Source organism: Rasamsonia emersonii (assembly GCF_000968595.1).
Source record: "Rasamsonia emersonii CBS 393.64 chromosome Unknown ctg1118621759968, whole genome shotgun sequence".
Lineage (NCBI taxonomy): Eukaryota > Fungi > Ascomycota > Eurotiomycetes > Eurotiales > Trichocomaceae > Rasamsonia > Rasamsonia emersonii.
This window is the reverse complement of record NW_013563319.1, coordinates 117,085-131,905: the sequence shown is the minus strand read 5'-3', so window position 1 is coordinate 131,905 and position 14,821 is coordinate 117,085. Positions and strand designations below refer to the sequence as shown.

The 14,821-nt window shown below is 50.3% G+C and overlaps 5 protein-coding genes across 5 annotated transcripts; 4 read left to right on the top strand and 1 right to left on the bottom strand.

Annotated features, from left to right (window-relative positions):
- Positions 1-81: 81 nt before the first annotated feature.
- Positions 82-1,732, top strand: T310_0915 (tRNA (guanine-N(7)-)-methyltransferase subunit trm82; the record flags this gene model as incomplete). Its single annotated transcript, XM_013476208.1, has 3 exons — positions 82-521; positions 583-1,269; positions 1,336-1,732. 3 exons carry the CDS (start codon positions 82-84, stop codon positions 1,730-1,732), a joined length of 1,524 nt encoding a protein of 507 aa, XP_013331662.1.
- Positions 1,733-2,559: 827 nt separating this feature from the next.
- T310_0914 (Uroporphyrinogen decarboxylase) lies at positions 2,560-3,858 on the top strand (the record flags this gene model as incomplete). Its single annotated transcript, XM_013476207.1, has 4 exons — positions 2,560-2,614; positions 2,676-2,717; positions 2,803-3,726; positions 3,785-3,858. 4 exons carry the CDS (start codon positions 2,560-2,562, stop codon positions 3,856-3,858), a joined length of 1,095 nt encoding a protein of 364 aa, XP_013331661.1.
- A 160-nt stretch (positions 3,859-4,018) lies between these two features.
- Positions 4,019-5,109, bottom strand: T310_0913 (Cytosine deaminase; the record flags this gene model as incomplete). The annotated part of the gene is made up of 4 exons (XM_013476206.1): positions 4,019-4,040; positions 4,121-4,413; positions 4,455-4,658; positions 5,098-5,109. 4 exons carry the CDS (start codon positions 5,107-5,109, stop codon positions 4,019-4,021), a joined length of 531 nt encoding a protein of 176 aa, XP_013331660.1.
- A 1,163-nt stretch (positions 5,110-6,272) lies between these two features.
- On the top strand, positions 6,273-7,727 carry T310_0912 (Mitochondrial protein import protein MAS5; the record flags this gene model as incomplete). Its single annotated transcript, XM_013476205.1, has 4 exons — positions 6,273-6,308; positions 6,378-6,447; positions 6,531-7,352; positions 7,411-7,727. 4 exons carry the CDS (start codon positions 6,273-6,275, stop codon positions 7,725-7,727), a joined length of 1,245 nt encoding a protein of 414 aa, XP_013331659.1.
- A 4,216-nt stretch (positions 7,728-11,943) lies between these two features.
- On the top strand, positions 11,944-14,674 carry T310_0911 (Sulfate transporter; the record flags this gene model as incomplete). Its single annotated transcript, XM_013476204.1, has 4 exons — positions 11,944-12,238; positions 12,309-12,472; positions 12,510-13,053; positions 13,116-14,674. 4 exons carry the CDS (start codon positions 11,944-11,946, stop codon positions 14,672-14,674), a joined length of 2,562 nt encoding a protein of 853 aa, XP_013331658.1.
- Positions 14,675-14,821: the final 147 nt, after the last annotated feature.

Sequence of the window (14,821 nt, the reverse complement as noted above, 5' to 3'; positions counted from 1 at the left end):
TTCTGACAGACTCGACCCCGTGGCTTAGGCAGCGTCGACAAATTCGTCCTCAGTAGAACAAGAAAGCTGAGTAGCGCCGCCATGGCTGCCAGATTCCAGTATCCATTTCAATGCATCCAGTATCTCGAAGCGCCGGCGCCTACTTCTCAAAGAATCTTCGTGACGTCTGCTGGCCCAAAACTATACTCCTTCTCGGCTGAGGACGGGCGCAGGCTTTCCGTTTGGCCACGGGCACAGTCGAGCAACGAGGCACAGTCAAGCGCAGCTGAGCGCGGAGACGCCGATAGCGGCGAGCCTCCAGAGAAGAAAAGGAGAATTTCGCCGTCTGAAGATCAGGCAAATGGCCATGCAGACTCCAAACATGATAACCAGGAGACGCAGTCTGGCAAGTCCTGGTCCACTATCCCCATACTGGTCGCTTCTCCAACAGGACGCCACATAATCGCAGTTACCGGAGAGGACAAGTGCGTTCGGGTCTTTGAAATTGGCACAGACGGTGCCCTCATTCAACTGAGCGAGAGGTAAGTCTCCTTTGCTTTATTTCAATAAATTAGTAAGAATACCAGCGCTGATAAGAAATAGGTGCATGCCAAAGCGGCCATCTGCTGTTACTCTAACGCCTGATGGTAATACGATTCTTTGTGGAGACAAATTCGGCGATGTTTATGCTCTGCCGCTGATACCCAGCGACAAGCCAAACGTTCCCCGCAAAAGCTCTAAGCCAGCAAAGCCTTTCCAGCCGTCGGCGTCATCTCTCACTGTCCATTCCAAGCGCAATTTGGAGGCGTTAGAACAACAGCGTCGGCAACTTGCCCAGAGATCAGAACCGAAATCCGAGCCTACCTTCGAACGGAACCTACTGCTGGGGCATGTATCATTGCTTACAGATTTGGCCTTTGTGTCTCTCTCGTCGAGCACGTCATCGAGTGAGTCACGGGATTATATTCTCACCGCAGATCGTGATGAACATATCCGAGTATCTCGCGGGCCACCTCAGACACATATTATCGAAAATTACTGCTTCGGCCACTCGTCATTCGTCAGCAAGATTTGCATCCCACAATCATTTCCGGAGCTTTTGATATCCGGTGGCGGGGATGACTATCTGTTGGTTTGGGACTGGAGAGCAGGTCAAGTTTTACAGAAGGTTCCATTGATCCCGAGTTCGCCCAAGGAAGAACTCGCTGTCCGAGGTATATGGGCAATTCCTCTCTTGACGAGTTCCGACGTTGAAAACAGACGGGTCATTGTTTTTGTCGCTATTGAAGGGTAATTGCTCTCCCAGAAAGCGCAGCCATCTGCCGGAAATTCTTCAGAGCTAACTCTTGGTGACAGATCTTCCGAGCTTCTCGGATTTCTTCTACAGCCCAGCGGTGATATGAGTCGTCAGCAGTCTCTGCAACTCTCTGGGAATGTCCTAAGCCTGGCACATGCTGGAAACGACACGATAGTTGCCTCCATCGATGGCGTGCACGAATCTGGATCAACAAAAACCTGGAAAGAGAACACAACTGAACCGCAGGTCTTTGTTCAAGCATTTGCGATTAAAGCTCAACAGGAAAATGTGGTATACGAACCAGCCACTGCACAGGTCGTGGACAATATCAATCGCCACGGGACGCAAGGGATTTTGAAGTCTGAGGATGAGGCTTCAAAGGCAAAGGAGCAGAAGACGTTCAGCGAGTCACTCTACACCATTGGGAATCTCAGGAAAAGAGGGCAGGAAGATTGAAAGCGGAAAACAATGAGATTATCAGCATGTAAAATCCGTATACTTATCGCAGATCATATACATACGCTGGATGCCAGCGCTAGCGCAATTAGGGCTGGTGATAGTGATTTTGACTCTCATGCACGACCATGGTCGCTAAGAAGCCCTAATCAATAGTTCGCCTCCAGAATCCAGAGAGAAACGATTCTGGGAAAGGTATGATGCAATAGGAAATACCTGATCATGCTGGACCGGATGCCAATATCCCCACTGAGGTTACCTGAGTACCAATGCAGAGATGTGAACTGCATCCTGCCAGATTAGCGCAAGAGGCCTGCTGCTTTTGCCTTAGCTCCGCCGCTCCCTGATCTTCTATCATCGTCAAGTTTACACAATGAGGGATGGCTTAGAGTTTCCACGAGCCGAGATCGAGTCAGGGTTTTGGCACTGAGACTCATCGAGCGGAGCCCTAGGATATGCACTCATATAGATCTGAATCACGCTGAATGCCATAAGTAGCTAGTTAACTAGACTATATTACGTAATACGATATAGACCTGTGTAAATACAATGCATGCTCTATTGCAAGAATATCCTTTTTTTTTCCGTCAAGTGCCATATGGTGGCAAAGTAGGTAGTATATGGGCAATACTGATGACCTCCAATTAAATAGATTATCCAGAAGGTGAGCAAGGGCGACGTGCTCCAGCCCTATGTCTCCCCGCCTATTGTTTATCTGCCTAGGGACTCCGTAAGCTTGGCGCCGTGACCAATCTTATCTCCGACAGGACAAAAGCTCGCTAGATCCCCGCGGTCCTCACTAGAAGTCCCCTCGCATAACAGCCAAAATGCAAGAACAATTCGAGCCCCTCAAGAATGACCTTCTGCTTCGAGCTGCGCGGGGTGTGTACTGCTTTCTCAGACCATTGACTGGCTGGGAGATATCTGACTGATCTGCCTGCAGGCGAAACCGTCGAGCGTCCTCCGATATGGGTTATGAGACAAGGTTAGCTCTGCATTTGCTGCTTCGCTTTTCCTCCAAGGGATTTTGGGACATCATTGATTGAATACCTGATTTTTTTGTCATCTAGCTGGGCGATATTTACCCGAGTACCACGAGGCTAAAGGTGACCGTGACTTCTTCGAATGCTGTCGCACGCCGGAAATCGCGTCCACCCTCACGATTCAACCCGTTGAGCGGTACGCCGGTCTCATCGATGCCGCCATCATCTTCTCCGACATCCTCGTCATCCCACAGGCGATGGGAATGACGGTTGAGATGGTTGACAAGAAGGGCCCTTCTTTCCCCGAGCCATTGAAGTCCCCTGATGACGCCCAATATGCGAAATTGTTGAACAAACATGTGGATGTGAAGAAAGAGCTGGACTATGTCTACAAGGCCATCACACTTACCAGATATAAGCTCAAGGGGCGAGTACCTTTGATTGGCTTCTGTGGTGCACCCTGGACCCTGCTCTGCTACATGGTCGAAGGCGGTGGCAGCAAAATGTTTATTCAGTCGAAGACGTGGATCTACAAATACCCGAACGAAAGCAAGGCTTTGCTACAGAAGATTGCAGAGATCTGTGTGGAATACCTTGTGCTCCAAGTCGCTGCAGGTGCACAGCTGGTTCAGGTCTTCGACTCGTGGGCAGGGGAACTATCACCAGCGTCCTTTAAGGAATTTGCACTACCGTATCTGCGACACATCTCCAAGCACTTGCCGGAACGGTTGAAAGAGATGAATTTGGAGCCGGTACCAATGACTGTATTTGCGAAGGGTGCTTGGTATGCTTTGGACGATCTCTGCGACTCTGGATACAATGTGGTGGGACTCGATTGGTTGCATGATCCCGCCGAGGCAGTGAAGATCGCCAGGGGACGGGTTACGCTTCAGGGTAATGCTGATCCCGGTGTTTTGTACGGTGACCGGGCTGCTATTACAGCTGCTGTGGAGAATATGGTGAAAGGATTTGGAGGAGGCAAGAAAGGATGGATTGCCAATTTGGGTCATGGTATGGAGACCTCCGCGAGAATTTATATTCGTTGGATTATAGACACTAATATTTATAGGCGTAACTCCGTTCGTCAATCCGGACGACCTCAAGTTCTTTTTCGAAGAAATTCATCGGCTGGCCGGTTCATGATTGAGACGTGAAGCCGGCAACTAATCCGCGGGTATATAACTGAACTCATGAGCTTAAATTTTAAGTCTGTTGAGATTTCCCTTCTTCAGGGTATAAAAACACCTGCCGCATCTAAAAGAAAGATCGTCGCTAGTATTTTACGTGGGCGAAAAAAAAAAGTTCAAACGCCGATATCCTCATTCCTATGATGGTGACGAAGTCGTCAGAAAAAGCATGGCATAGGCAAAAAGAAACACGATTGGGGGAATCAAGATTGGCGTACCATAAAGCCGGCTGCTCGCGAATGAATTTCTCCATCATTTGCTTGCACTCTTCATTCTCCAAGACCACCACTTCGACACCCCGGTTCTTCAGGTGCTGTTCACCTCCAACAAAGTTCTTATTCTCCCCAATGACGACCCGCTTTATTTTGTAGAGAAGGCAGGCGCCAGTGCACATGTCACAGGGCGACAGGGTCGTGTACATTGTTGCGCCCTCGTAGGCAGAAGCCGGCAGGCGGCCAGAATTTTCCAGAGCGGAGATTTCTGCCTGGAATATTATGATCCCATGATTTAGCTACCTATCAGGCAGTAACAAAGGAAAGGGCATTGACTGACATGCAAAGTTGCACTCCCTTTCTGAACACGCATATTGTGTCCACGGCCCAGGATCTTACCATCCTTGGACACGAGGCATGCTCCGATGGGCACTCCTCCCTCTGCGGCGCCCTGTCGCGCTTCCTCCACTGCCGCGATAAAGCCCGGGTCTTGCTCCATTGCTAGCACAGAGAAAAAGCAAATCGCAGAAGTAGGCGAGAATCGCTACGTCAAGTTACTATTTAAGAGAAAACAAAAACAAGTCCTGTGAGTAATCCTGATAATTGCGCAAAAAAAAGGAAGGTCCAGCTGTCGGAAGAACCCCGTCCTCGGACCTTCGAGTGGATTCCTTATCTACTTCAGGGAGCAAAACCCGGGGATAATATTATCCCAGTACGTCAATTCGCAGCATCATCCAAATGCCAGTGACAAATACTTCTGCCACTGTTCATCTTTCCTAGACCACATAGTAATGACTCTAAAGAGAGCATTTGTCTGGCTTTCTTCTTGAATAGCACGTGTAACACGGAGTTTTTAACTGTGGAGATTAATCTCAACCTCGGCCTCGGCCTATCACATCCCGCAACACCAATTGGCAGGTGTCATAGGTATATTGCAATCTTGTTCTAAGAATACCCTCTGCAATATAGAGTTACCATCTCACCTTCATAACCATTTTTATGGAGCAAAGGAATATTGCAGAATTATTGCATCCAGTTTGAATTAACATTATCACTAAACAGAGGTGGATGAGGATAATCGTATACTACCTATTCGAGAAGGACAGTAATAGTTAAAAAATTCGGTTTTGACGTTGAGGGGCAATTGGTGGCGTCGGAGACAAGCCCTTATCGATAAGTCCACCGCCACAAGGTGGCTTGGGCGCGAACGGCTGCCCAACCCTTTGAACCCTGACGGTCGGCAACGGGGTTCCGCAGGCAGCACGACGCTGCACTCAGCTCCAGCGCGTGAGTAGAGCCTCAGCTGGTGTGGGAGACAGGGATGGGAGAACGCAGTGGAAGCCCAAAGAGCAAGCAGAGGAAGCGCCGACCTGAGACCCGCGGCGGAAAACAGCGTGTGGAAAGCCGCCGATGCAGATGGAAGAGATTCGCAGAAACTGATCGAATCTCCCGGAAGTGCTGCGCAGGGCGCGCTAAACCGGATTGGGTCGCGTCTGCCCCGGCCGCAAACTGGAAGGATACAGAGTGCCGTACGGTAGAAGGGACGAGAAAATCGGAATCGCGCTGCGCTCCGTACAGAACAGCCTGTCCGCCCAAAGTGGCTTTGTTCACGCCGTATCTGGGGCGAATTTTTTCTGTCCAACCAAGCTCCTTGAAAAAGCAATCAGCCCCCCTTTGTCTCTTTTCCTGCCTTCTCTCCCTTGCACAGACATTCGGGCTCCAAAGAAGACCGATCAGCTGAACAAGCAGCCGTCCGGCAAGGCCTAGCTGCGATTCGATTCGATCCTGTGACGGATCTCTGGAAAGCTTGGCGTTACAAGGCCTTTTGTACCTGACAGCCGGTTACATTACTTACAAAGCTTTCTCTCTCCTGTTCCACGACTCACCCTCTCCCATCCTGATAACAAAGGTCTCGACCTTCCCTTCGACTTCTCTCCTCGCCGTCATCGCCCTCTTTTCCCGCTTACCTCTTCGCGGTTATTCGAAATCGGCGGAAGATATTGACCGGTGAAATTTTCTTCACAAACACAACCTCTGAATTCTGCGCATCGAACCCAGCCTTCGAGTCATCCAGCCTCGCCGGTCTCTCCGCCCGCTCGCCCTCTTTTTTTCCCCTCCTACCTCTCACTCTGCCGTCGCTAAATAGACAGCGCTCACAATGGTAAAAGATACGAAATATTACGACATTTTGGGGGTAGGTATTCTCAGCACAGCAACCACCTGTCACAAACGTGGTTGACTAACAGTGGTCTCCGGTGTGCAGGTACCCCCCACGGCCACTGAGGCCCAACTGAAAACCGCATACAAGAAGGGTGCTTTGAAGTATCATCCTGGTATGTATATTGTCGGCTCATACACCTTACCTTACTGGTCTTTCAGCGGACAGTCTGCTGACGAAGTCGCCTTCGCTGTACAGACAAGAACGCACACAACCCCGATGCAGCTGAGAAGTTCAAGGAACTCTCCCACGCCTATGAAATCCTGTCCGATCCTCAAAAGCGCCAAATTTACGACCAATATGGTGAAGAGGGTCTGGAACATGGTGGTGCCGCTGCTGGCGGCATGAGCGCCGAGGACCTCTTCTCTCAATTCTTCGGCGGCGGCGGTGCCTTCGGCGGCATGTTTGGAGGCGGCATGCGTGATCAAGGTCCCAAGAAAGCGAGAACCATTCACCACGTCCACAAAGTCAGCCTTGAGGATATCTATCGTGGCAAGGTCTCGAAACTGGCTCTGCAGAAGTCGATCATTTGCCCGGCTTGTGAGGGACGAGGTGGAAAGGAAGGTGCTGTCCGCCAGTGCCCTGGCTGTAACGGTACGGGTATGAAGACGATGATGCGCCAGATGGGCCCCATGATCCAGCGCTTCCAGACCGTGTGTCCCGACTGCAATGGTGAAGGAGAGATGATCCGCGACCGCGACCGTTGCAAGCGCTGTGGCGGTAAGAAGACGGTTGTTGAGCGGAAGGTCCTTCATGTCCATGTCGACAGAGGTGTGAAGAACGGTCACAAGATCGAATTCCGCGGCGAGGGTGATCAGATGCCCGGCGTTCTCCCCGGTGACGTGGTTTTCGAAATCGAACAGAAGGAGCACCCGCGATTCCAGCGTAAAGATGACGACCTCTTCTACCGCGCCCAGATTGATCTCCTCACGGCCTTGGCTGGTGGTACTATCAACATCGAGCATCTGGATGATCGGTGGTTGACCGTCAACATCCAACCTGGCGAGCCTATCACACCGGGTATGTATTTCGTTGCTCTTTCCGTTCCAGGATCAGGTTGCTAACACCGCCTCTGCAGGTCAAATCAAGGTGATCAAGGGTCAAGGAATGCCGTCTTACCGCCACCACGACTTCGGAAATTTGTACATTCAATTCGATGTCAAATTCCCACAGGGCTCAGAACTGCAGAACATCCACCTTCTGGAGCAGGTCCTGCCGCCCCGCATGCCGCAACAGCAGCCGCCGCCTGACTGCATGGTCGAGGACTTCGATCTCCAGGACGTTGACCCAAGCCACAGCGCTCAGGCACGAGCACAGCAAGCCGCTGGCTACGAGGAGGAAGAAGAAGATGGTGTGCCACACGGTGCTGAGCGGGTGCAATGCGCATCCCAGTAAACATTGTGTGCTGTGCACCTTGAAGTTGGTTGGGACTTGGCAGGATTGGGAATCTATTTTGATACCCGCATCTGTTGCCATTTTAATGTTTTTGTTCGTTGTGGTTGCGTAAAGGCGTCCTGAGAGATCCCGGAGGGTGATAGAGGGATTTATTTACGCACCTGGTATCATTTACTCTATACCTTTGATGCTCGCACTTGAGAAACTCTACCTTAATTTCCTGTCTTCTCGTTTACGAGAGCGGATGTGAAACCGAAGTTATGATGAGAGCGATGTGACTACGACTAAGAATTTGACGACAAGGGCCTAATGGTCAATATGAGTGCGATGTGGAATGACCTACGGCCGATGGGGTTTGGATTCCGCTTCTCTGGTGTTCGCACAGAAGATCGAGCTGCTTGATTGGATGTGCGAATATCAACCTATTTGATTGGGAAAGTTCTCCAGTCCAGTTTTATTGCTGTACTGTGGAGAACTTTCTTTTTTTTATTTTTCTCTTGCTGCGGGCATATTCTCCCGATTTTTTTTTCCCTTTTTTTTTTCCCTTTCTGTGGTTGCTTTCTTTTTCTTAAGCATTGGTTTTTGTTGATGTTCGTGCATGGGATCGGGATGTGAAAGGGCCTGTTCTTCTTCTGCCTGTCGACTTAAACTACTGGCGTTTGCATCCGTCTCTGATTAGAATGCATTGGTTCGTGGTTTTTTTTTTCAACAGTGTCAATGGAATTGCTTGTAATCTGAACGTGTTGCCTGGTAATAATGGGCAGAATGTAGCGCTCGCTGAGTAAGGTAATTGTTCCAGTCTAACTACAGTCTAGTGAGTAAATGACAACTGGACTGTGGGGAATAATAGTATATGCTACACTTGAAGAAAACGTAGGTAGTGATAAGTAGTAGCATATTGTCAGGTCACATGTTGCAGTGTAGTATTCTGGATTCTGTAAGGCTGCAATGTTCTAATACTATCTATTAGCTTAGCTAGCTGGCTTTTATTCTACTAAGTAGTTGAAAGCACCTCGAAGTATTATACCAACTTATTCGTTGGTCTCTCTCTAGGTATTCATTACATCATAAAAGCTTCTACATTTTTTTTTAAAAAAAATGAAGAGCATATGGAGATGATATATACGTATACTTTTTTTTCTCGACCCTACACATATTTACTACTCTATATTTTCCCTCAAAAAAAAAAACTTCAACATTCAGTGCTTTTTTTTTGTCCCCTAATTTCTTCTCGTTCTCCTATAGCTGGTAGGAACGGACCTGAAATGCGAATAGAACGGATCCCTTCGCGTTGAGCTGTGTGTGCTGCACCCTCTGTCTCCGTATTGTGCAATAATAGATAGATTGCATTCCATGTCCTTCGAGGGGAAACAAAACAAGCTTGGAAAAAAAAAAGAGAAGAAGGAAGGAAGGGAAAAATGATAAGAGAAGGCCTCAGTAATTCAGTAATAAAATAAAGACACGAGTTCTAGTTTTTCGGATCCTTTGTCCAGGCGCTTCTAAACATGAATGGTAGGTGCAAAACCCCTCAGAAGACATCTTCCTGTCATCATCATCTTCGTTAAGGCGTTAGATACATAGTCTCGATTTTGACTGTTGCTTTTCTTCAATGACTTTCTTGCACATAATGCTGATAGGAATGGCGTTCGTAGTATATATCGGCGCCTTCTGAGGTTTGTGAAAGCGAGTGTGAACAACGATCCACTCGAGGATTTAACAAAAAAACATTACGAGGAATGAAGTATGCCTACAGTCGAGCTACCCAGTTAGTATTAGTAGCAGTAGGTGACATTTCCCATCTAGTATTATTATGTCGAAACAGTTACATAACGATTATATCCCATGGTTAGCTACTTATCAATGCCCTTTTTTTTTTGAAATGCCTTTTTTTTTAATCTCAATTTCCTAGAGACGATCAGTTAGGTAGAAAAATTCCCAGTAACGTCACACCACTGAGAAACCGTTAGAATCTGTTAATTGACGATTTCCAACCTTCCCCCATTAGTCCGGCGTCAGGTTGTTATGTCTTTCTATGTCTATCTTGGCAGGAATTTAGAATTTGACCAACATCAACACCATCAGAAGGAAGTACTATTACTGCATCTGCCGTCGAGCTTGTTCATTGTGTCCGTCGCACTGCTGAGTTACCTATCCATGTAGGTAAGTTGTGTAATAGTTGCTCAAAGAGTCAGTTGGAGGACTGGCTTCGAGCTGGGCTAATATCATAACCGAGTACTGTCCTCTTTGGCACCCAGCCTCGCAGCTGGAAGGAACAATGATTTCTTTTTTGCCATTTCCCCTCTTGTCTGCAGGAGTATGAGGAACGCTTGTGAGAAACAAACCCAAATATGCACAGGGCTATATATGATGTCCACGATTTAGATTATGTGGCCCTGGTCCGTCTGATTAATCATGTCCACGTCAGGTTTGCGTTTGGTTTTCTTCCAGAAGCCTGTCATCAGTCCTGAGCTGCCTAATCTAGTAAGGAGGAAGGGATCTTGATCACGCCATTGCCCACTGCAATTGCGACCCTGGAGCCTAAAGTGGCTCTGCCGCGAAGTCAGCCATACAGACTTGATTCTGACGCATGTCGCAGCACGCGTACAACCGCACTATCCAGGGATCCAGGCTCCCACTAGCAGTCTCACAAGCAGTAATGGCAACTTTATTAACTCGGCCAGCTCTCCTGTCAAGGCAAGTGCGCACGGAGTACCAACCTGCATTCCTACCTAGGCAGGAGCTCTGGCAGCTTCCAAGCTCCTAGTTGGCTTGATGCTGTCCACATGGCTTTGACAGGTCTGGGTCTCAGACCTCGAGGATAGTCAACAGGACGCTTGAACTTGAGCTGTTCCACGTCATTTTGAGATCGAGGTCGGATAAGGCGTGCTCCGTGCGCACTGTCATTACCTCAATGGCTGGAAAGAGTGGTAGTGTTCTGAACTCTCGTCAATATGTCTGTGGCACTGATCATGATTGATGAGCCGGTCATATAGAGAATATAGGTAATCTAGGTAGATACCTGATAATATATGGCACGGTCCAGGCAGGCCTGATCAGAGATTAGGAATACAAGATTGATAAATTGTATGCCTTGGGCAGCCGCTCCACTGTCGTGCGGCTTTCACCATCCGCCGGCGATATGGCGTCTTCCGGCGGAGCGGTGATTGGGCCGCCGCGCTCCACTGGTCGCCGGGAGCGCGGGGCGGATGACGAACTGCACCCAGCCGCGCCCGCTGATTGGCCGGCGCTGCGCCAGTTGAACGCACTCGTGATCCTCCGCCGCAGCAAACCCTAGTTTGTTGCAACTGCATCCCTCCTGCAGCTCCGGACAGCGGAGGCCATGACTGTCTCTCGTGGAGACGCTGGACGAGATGCGCCGTTTAGAAGCAGTGCCGAGCTGGACAACCGTGATGCCACGAGCCCATGGTGGAGCTCGTGGATATGGCCACTGCCGGAGTCTTGCGGCCAAGATAGGCCTTGCTGTTCATCATATTAACTAACGTTTCGATGCCGCCATCAAAACTTCTCTCCCTCCTCTCTGCCAGGCAAGACGACCCCCGATTTCCATACTGCTGATAGTTAACCTGCCCGCAGGCTCTCCCAGTCATTCGGCTTCTTTTTCCCTTGGGATTGACCACTAGAAGCCGATTCCATCTTTCCTCCTCCCTCCGGCCAGGGAATCAGGCATCTCGTGCTGCCATTGCGTCACGGGGAACCTTGCCTCGTATCCTCTTTCCTATCTAGCATTGGCGCTCTGGCCTGTGCTGTCCATGTTGTTTTGCTTTTTCCTGTGGGGTTAATAATAATCTCGCGCTTGGCGGCCTCGATCACGACATCGACTGTGGCTTCCTTCAGATCATCATTATTACTTGGCTCTCAACTTTCACTAATTACCATCGAGCATAATTCTTTTTTTTTATCTCCTTTTTATTTCGACCTTGTTGCCGTAATGGAGACGTCGTGGTGATCTGAGTCCAAGCCTTGATTGAACAGAAAAAAGTCAAATCTTTCCCCCCTGCACGCCTTGCAGGGATCAGCTTCCCGATACATCTGGGCCGAAAGCCATATATTCTCTCTACCTACCCCGGTTCCGCCGTTGAGAACGGGTGCAGTTTTCGTGGGCCGGCCAGCATCACCAAGTCCAACGATTCATACAGCACTTAATTGATCTTTGACTGGCTTGTGTCTTGTCAATCCCTCTCCTCATCCAGCAGCCATGCCGGGTGAGACCGCAACCAAAATTGGCCATGCCCTAGCCAAGGGCCTTGGGATCAAACTGCAATATCGAGACCCCTTGGGACCCAATGCCGATCCGGTCACGCGGGGGGAGTCGACTTTCTCCTCCGGCACCGCAGAGACCTATGTTGAATCGGAACCAACCACTGCAGAATTCCTCGCAGAGCATATTCCGACACCTCGCGAAGTCGGTCTCTATTTCTACAATTTGTTTCCTTTCCTCAAATGGATCACAAGGTATAACTGGCAGTGGTTTTTAGGAGATTTGATTGCCGGTGAGTCCCCTTCTCAAGCATGATCAAATCAGACAATCAGACACTGGAACTTCTTTCTAACTTCGACTAGGTGTCACGGTTGGTGCCGTGGTGGTTCCGCAAGGCATGGCCTATGCTAAACTGGCTGATCTGCCCGTCCAATATGGTCTCTACTCTTCCTTCATGGGTGTTTTGATTTACTGGTTCTTCGCTACGTCAAAGGATATCACCATCGGGGTAAGGGAAAAGATCAAGGTTTGTGCTAATAGCTGCTAACTGCCTGACGTCGTAGCCCGTCGCTGTCATGTCGACCTTGACTGGTTCGATCATCCTCGAAGTGCAGGCCAAACATCCGGAAATTGAGGCTCCCGTGATTGCATCAGCCTTGGCCATCATTTCTGGGGCCATCATCACGTTTGTTGGATTGATTCGATGGGGCTGGATTGTCGACTTCATCCCCCTCACCGCTATCTCGGCATACATGACGGGCTCCGCAATCAACATTGCGGCCGGTCAGGTCCCGACGATGCTGGGGGAGACGGCCAAATTCGACACGAGGGCGGCAACATACATGGTGATCATCAACACCCTGAAATACCTGCCCACGACACAGATCGACGCTGCCATGGGCCTGACCGCGCTCTTGATGCTTTACCTGATCCGTGGCGCATGCAACTACGGTGCGAAGAGGTACCCGCACAAGTCCAAGATCTTCTTTTTCATCTCGACCTTGCGCACCGTGTTTGTCATTCTGTTCTACACCATGATCAGCGCAGCGGTGAATCTGCATCGGAAGGACAAACCCGTGTTCAAATTGCTGGGTCACGTTCCGAGAGGTACGTGCCGCAACCAAATCTCTGCCACCTCAAGATTCTTGGTTTTCTAACGAGGTTGACAGGCTTCACCGCCGCCGGTGTTCCCAAGATCGACACTAACATCATCTCCGCCTTCTCTAAGAATCTCCCGGCTGCGGTGATAGTGATGCTCATCGAGCACATCGCCATTTCCAAGTCCTTTGGTCGCGTCAACAACTACACCATCGACCCTTCCCAGGAGATGGTTGCGATTGGGATCACCAACCTGCTTGGACCGTTTCTCGGCGCCTATCCCGCCACAGGGTCCTTCTCGAGGACGGCCATCAAATCCAAGGCTGGTGTCCGAACCCCTCTTGCGGGTCTGATCACGGCCATCGTCGTGTTGCTCGCCATCTACGCTCTCCCAGCTGTCTTCTACTACATCCCCAATGCCTCGCTGGCGGGAGTGATCATCCATGCTGTCGGCGACTTGATCACGCCGCCTAACACGGTCTACCAGTTTTGGCGAGTGTCACCGTTGGAAGTGCTCATCTTCTTCGCGGGTGTCCTAGTCACCATCTTCTCCACGATCGAGAACGGGATCTATACGACGATCTGTGTCTCGATGTTCCTCCTGCTCTGGCGACTGGCAAAAGCGCGTGGTCATTTTCTGGGCAAAGTCAAGGTGCACTCCGTTGTCGGGGACCACCTCCTCGACAGTGATGGCAAGTACGGGTCTATGGGGACTACCCAGAATGTGCAGCAAGTATCCGACTCGGACAGCGACTCGGATGCGGCTTACCGCAATGTCTTCCTCCCCGTCAACCACCATGACGGCTCGAACCCTGACATCTCCGTCGAACACCCGTATCCGGGTATCTTCATCTATCGGTTTTCCGAGGGATTCATTTACCCCAATGCCAACCATTACACCGATTATCTGGTGGAGACCATCTTCAGGGAAACGCGACGAACCAATCTCGAGTCCTATCCGCGCCCGGGAGATCGACCATGGAACAACCCGGGCCCGCGTCGTGGGCAGAAGGAAGAAGACCGGTCCCATCTGCCGATCCTGCGGGCGGTCATTCTGGATTTCTCTTCGGTGAACAATGTCGATGTCACGTCTATCCAGAATCTCATTGACGTCCGGAACCAACTGGACATGTATGCCGCTCCGGAGCCGGTGCAATGGCACTTTGCGCACATCAACAACCGCTGGACGAAACGGGCTCTTGCGTCGGCTGGATTTGGCTATCCCACCCCGATCCCGGATTCTGGATTCCGGCGCTGGAAGCCCATCTTCAGTGTGGCCGAGATTGGGGGGCGTTCCTCCGCTGCCGCACAGGCGGAACAGGAGCACCAGGTCCAGTCGTCCAAGCTGAAGGGCGACCTGGAGCAAGGCAAGGGAGGCCAGACGACCGAGAGGGAGCGCGACGGCATCGAGCTGGCGTCCGAGAGCAGCAGCAGCGCTGAATCGGATCTGCAGCAGCAGCTGACGACGAGCAAGGCCTACAACCAGGGTCGCCGGATTGCTCTCGTGCAGGGCATCAACCGGCCGCTCTTCCACGTGGATCTGACAAGCGCGTTGCAGAGTGCGATTGCGGATGCGCAGGCGATTGATGCGTACCGTAGGAAGCAAGCTGTGGAGGGAGCAGAACAGTGATAAAACAGCGATCGATACCTGAGTTCATTTTATTCTGGGGTCTTCCTGATTACAACAATTCTGGGTTCGGTGTTCTTTTTTTTTCTGTCATGCGCGTTCTGGGTTGGATGTGTTAGTTCTTGCTTGATTTGATGTGTGATCATACCC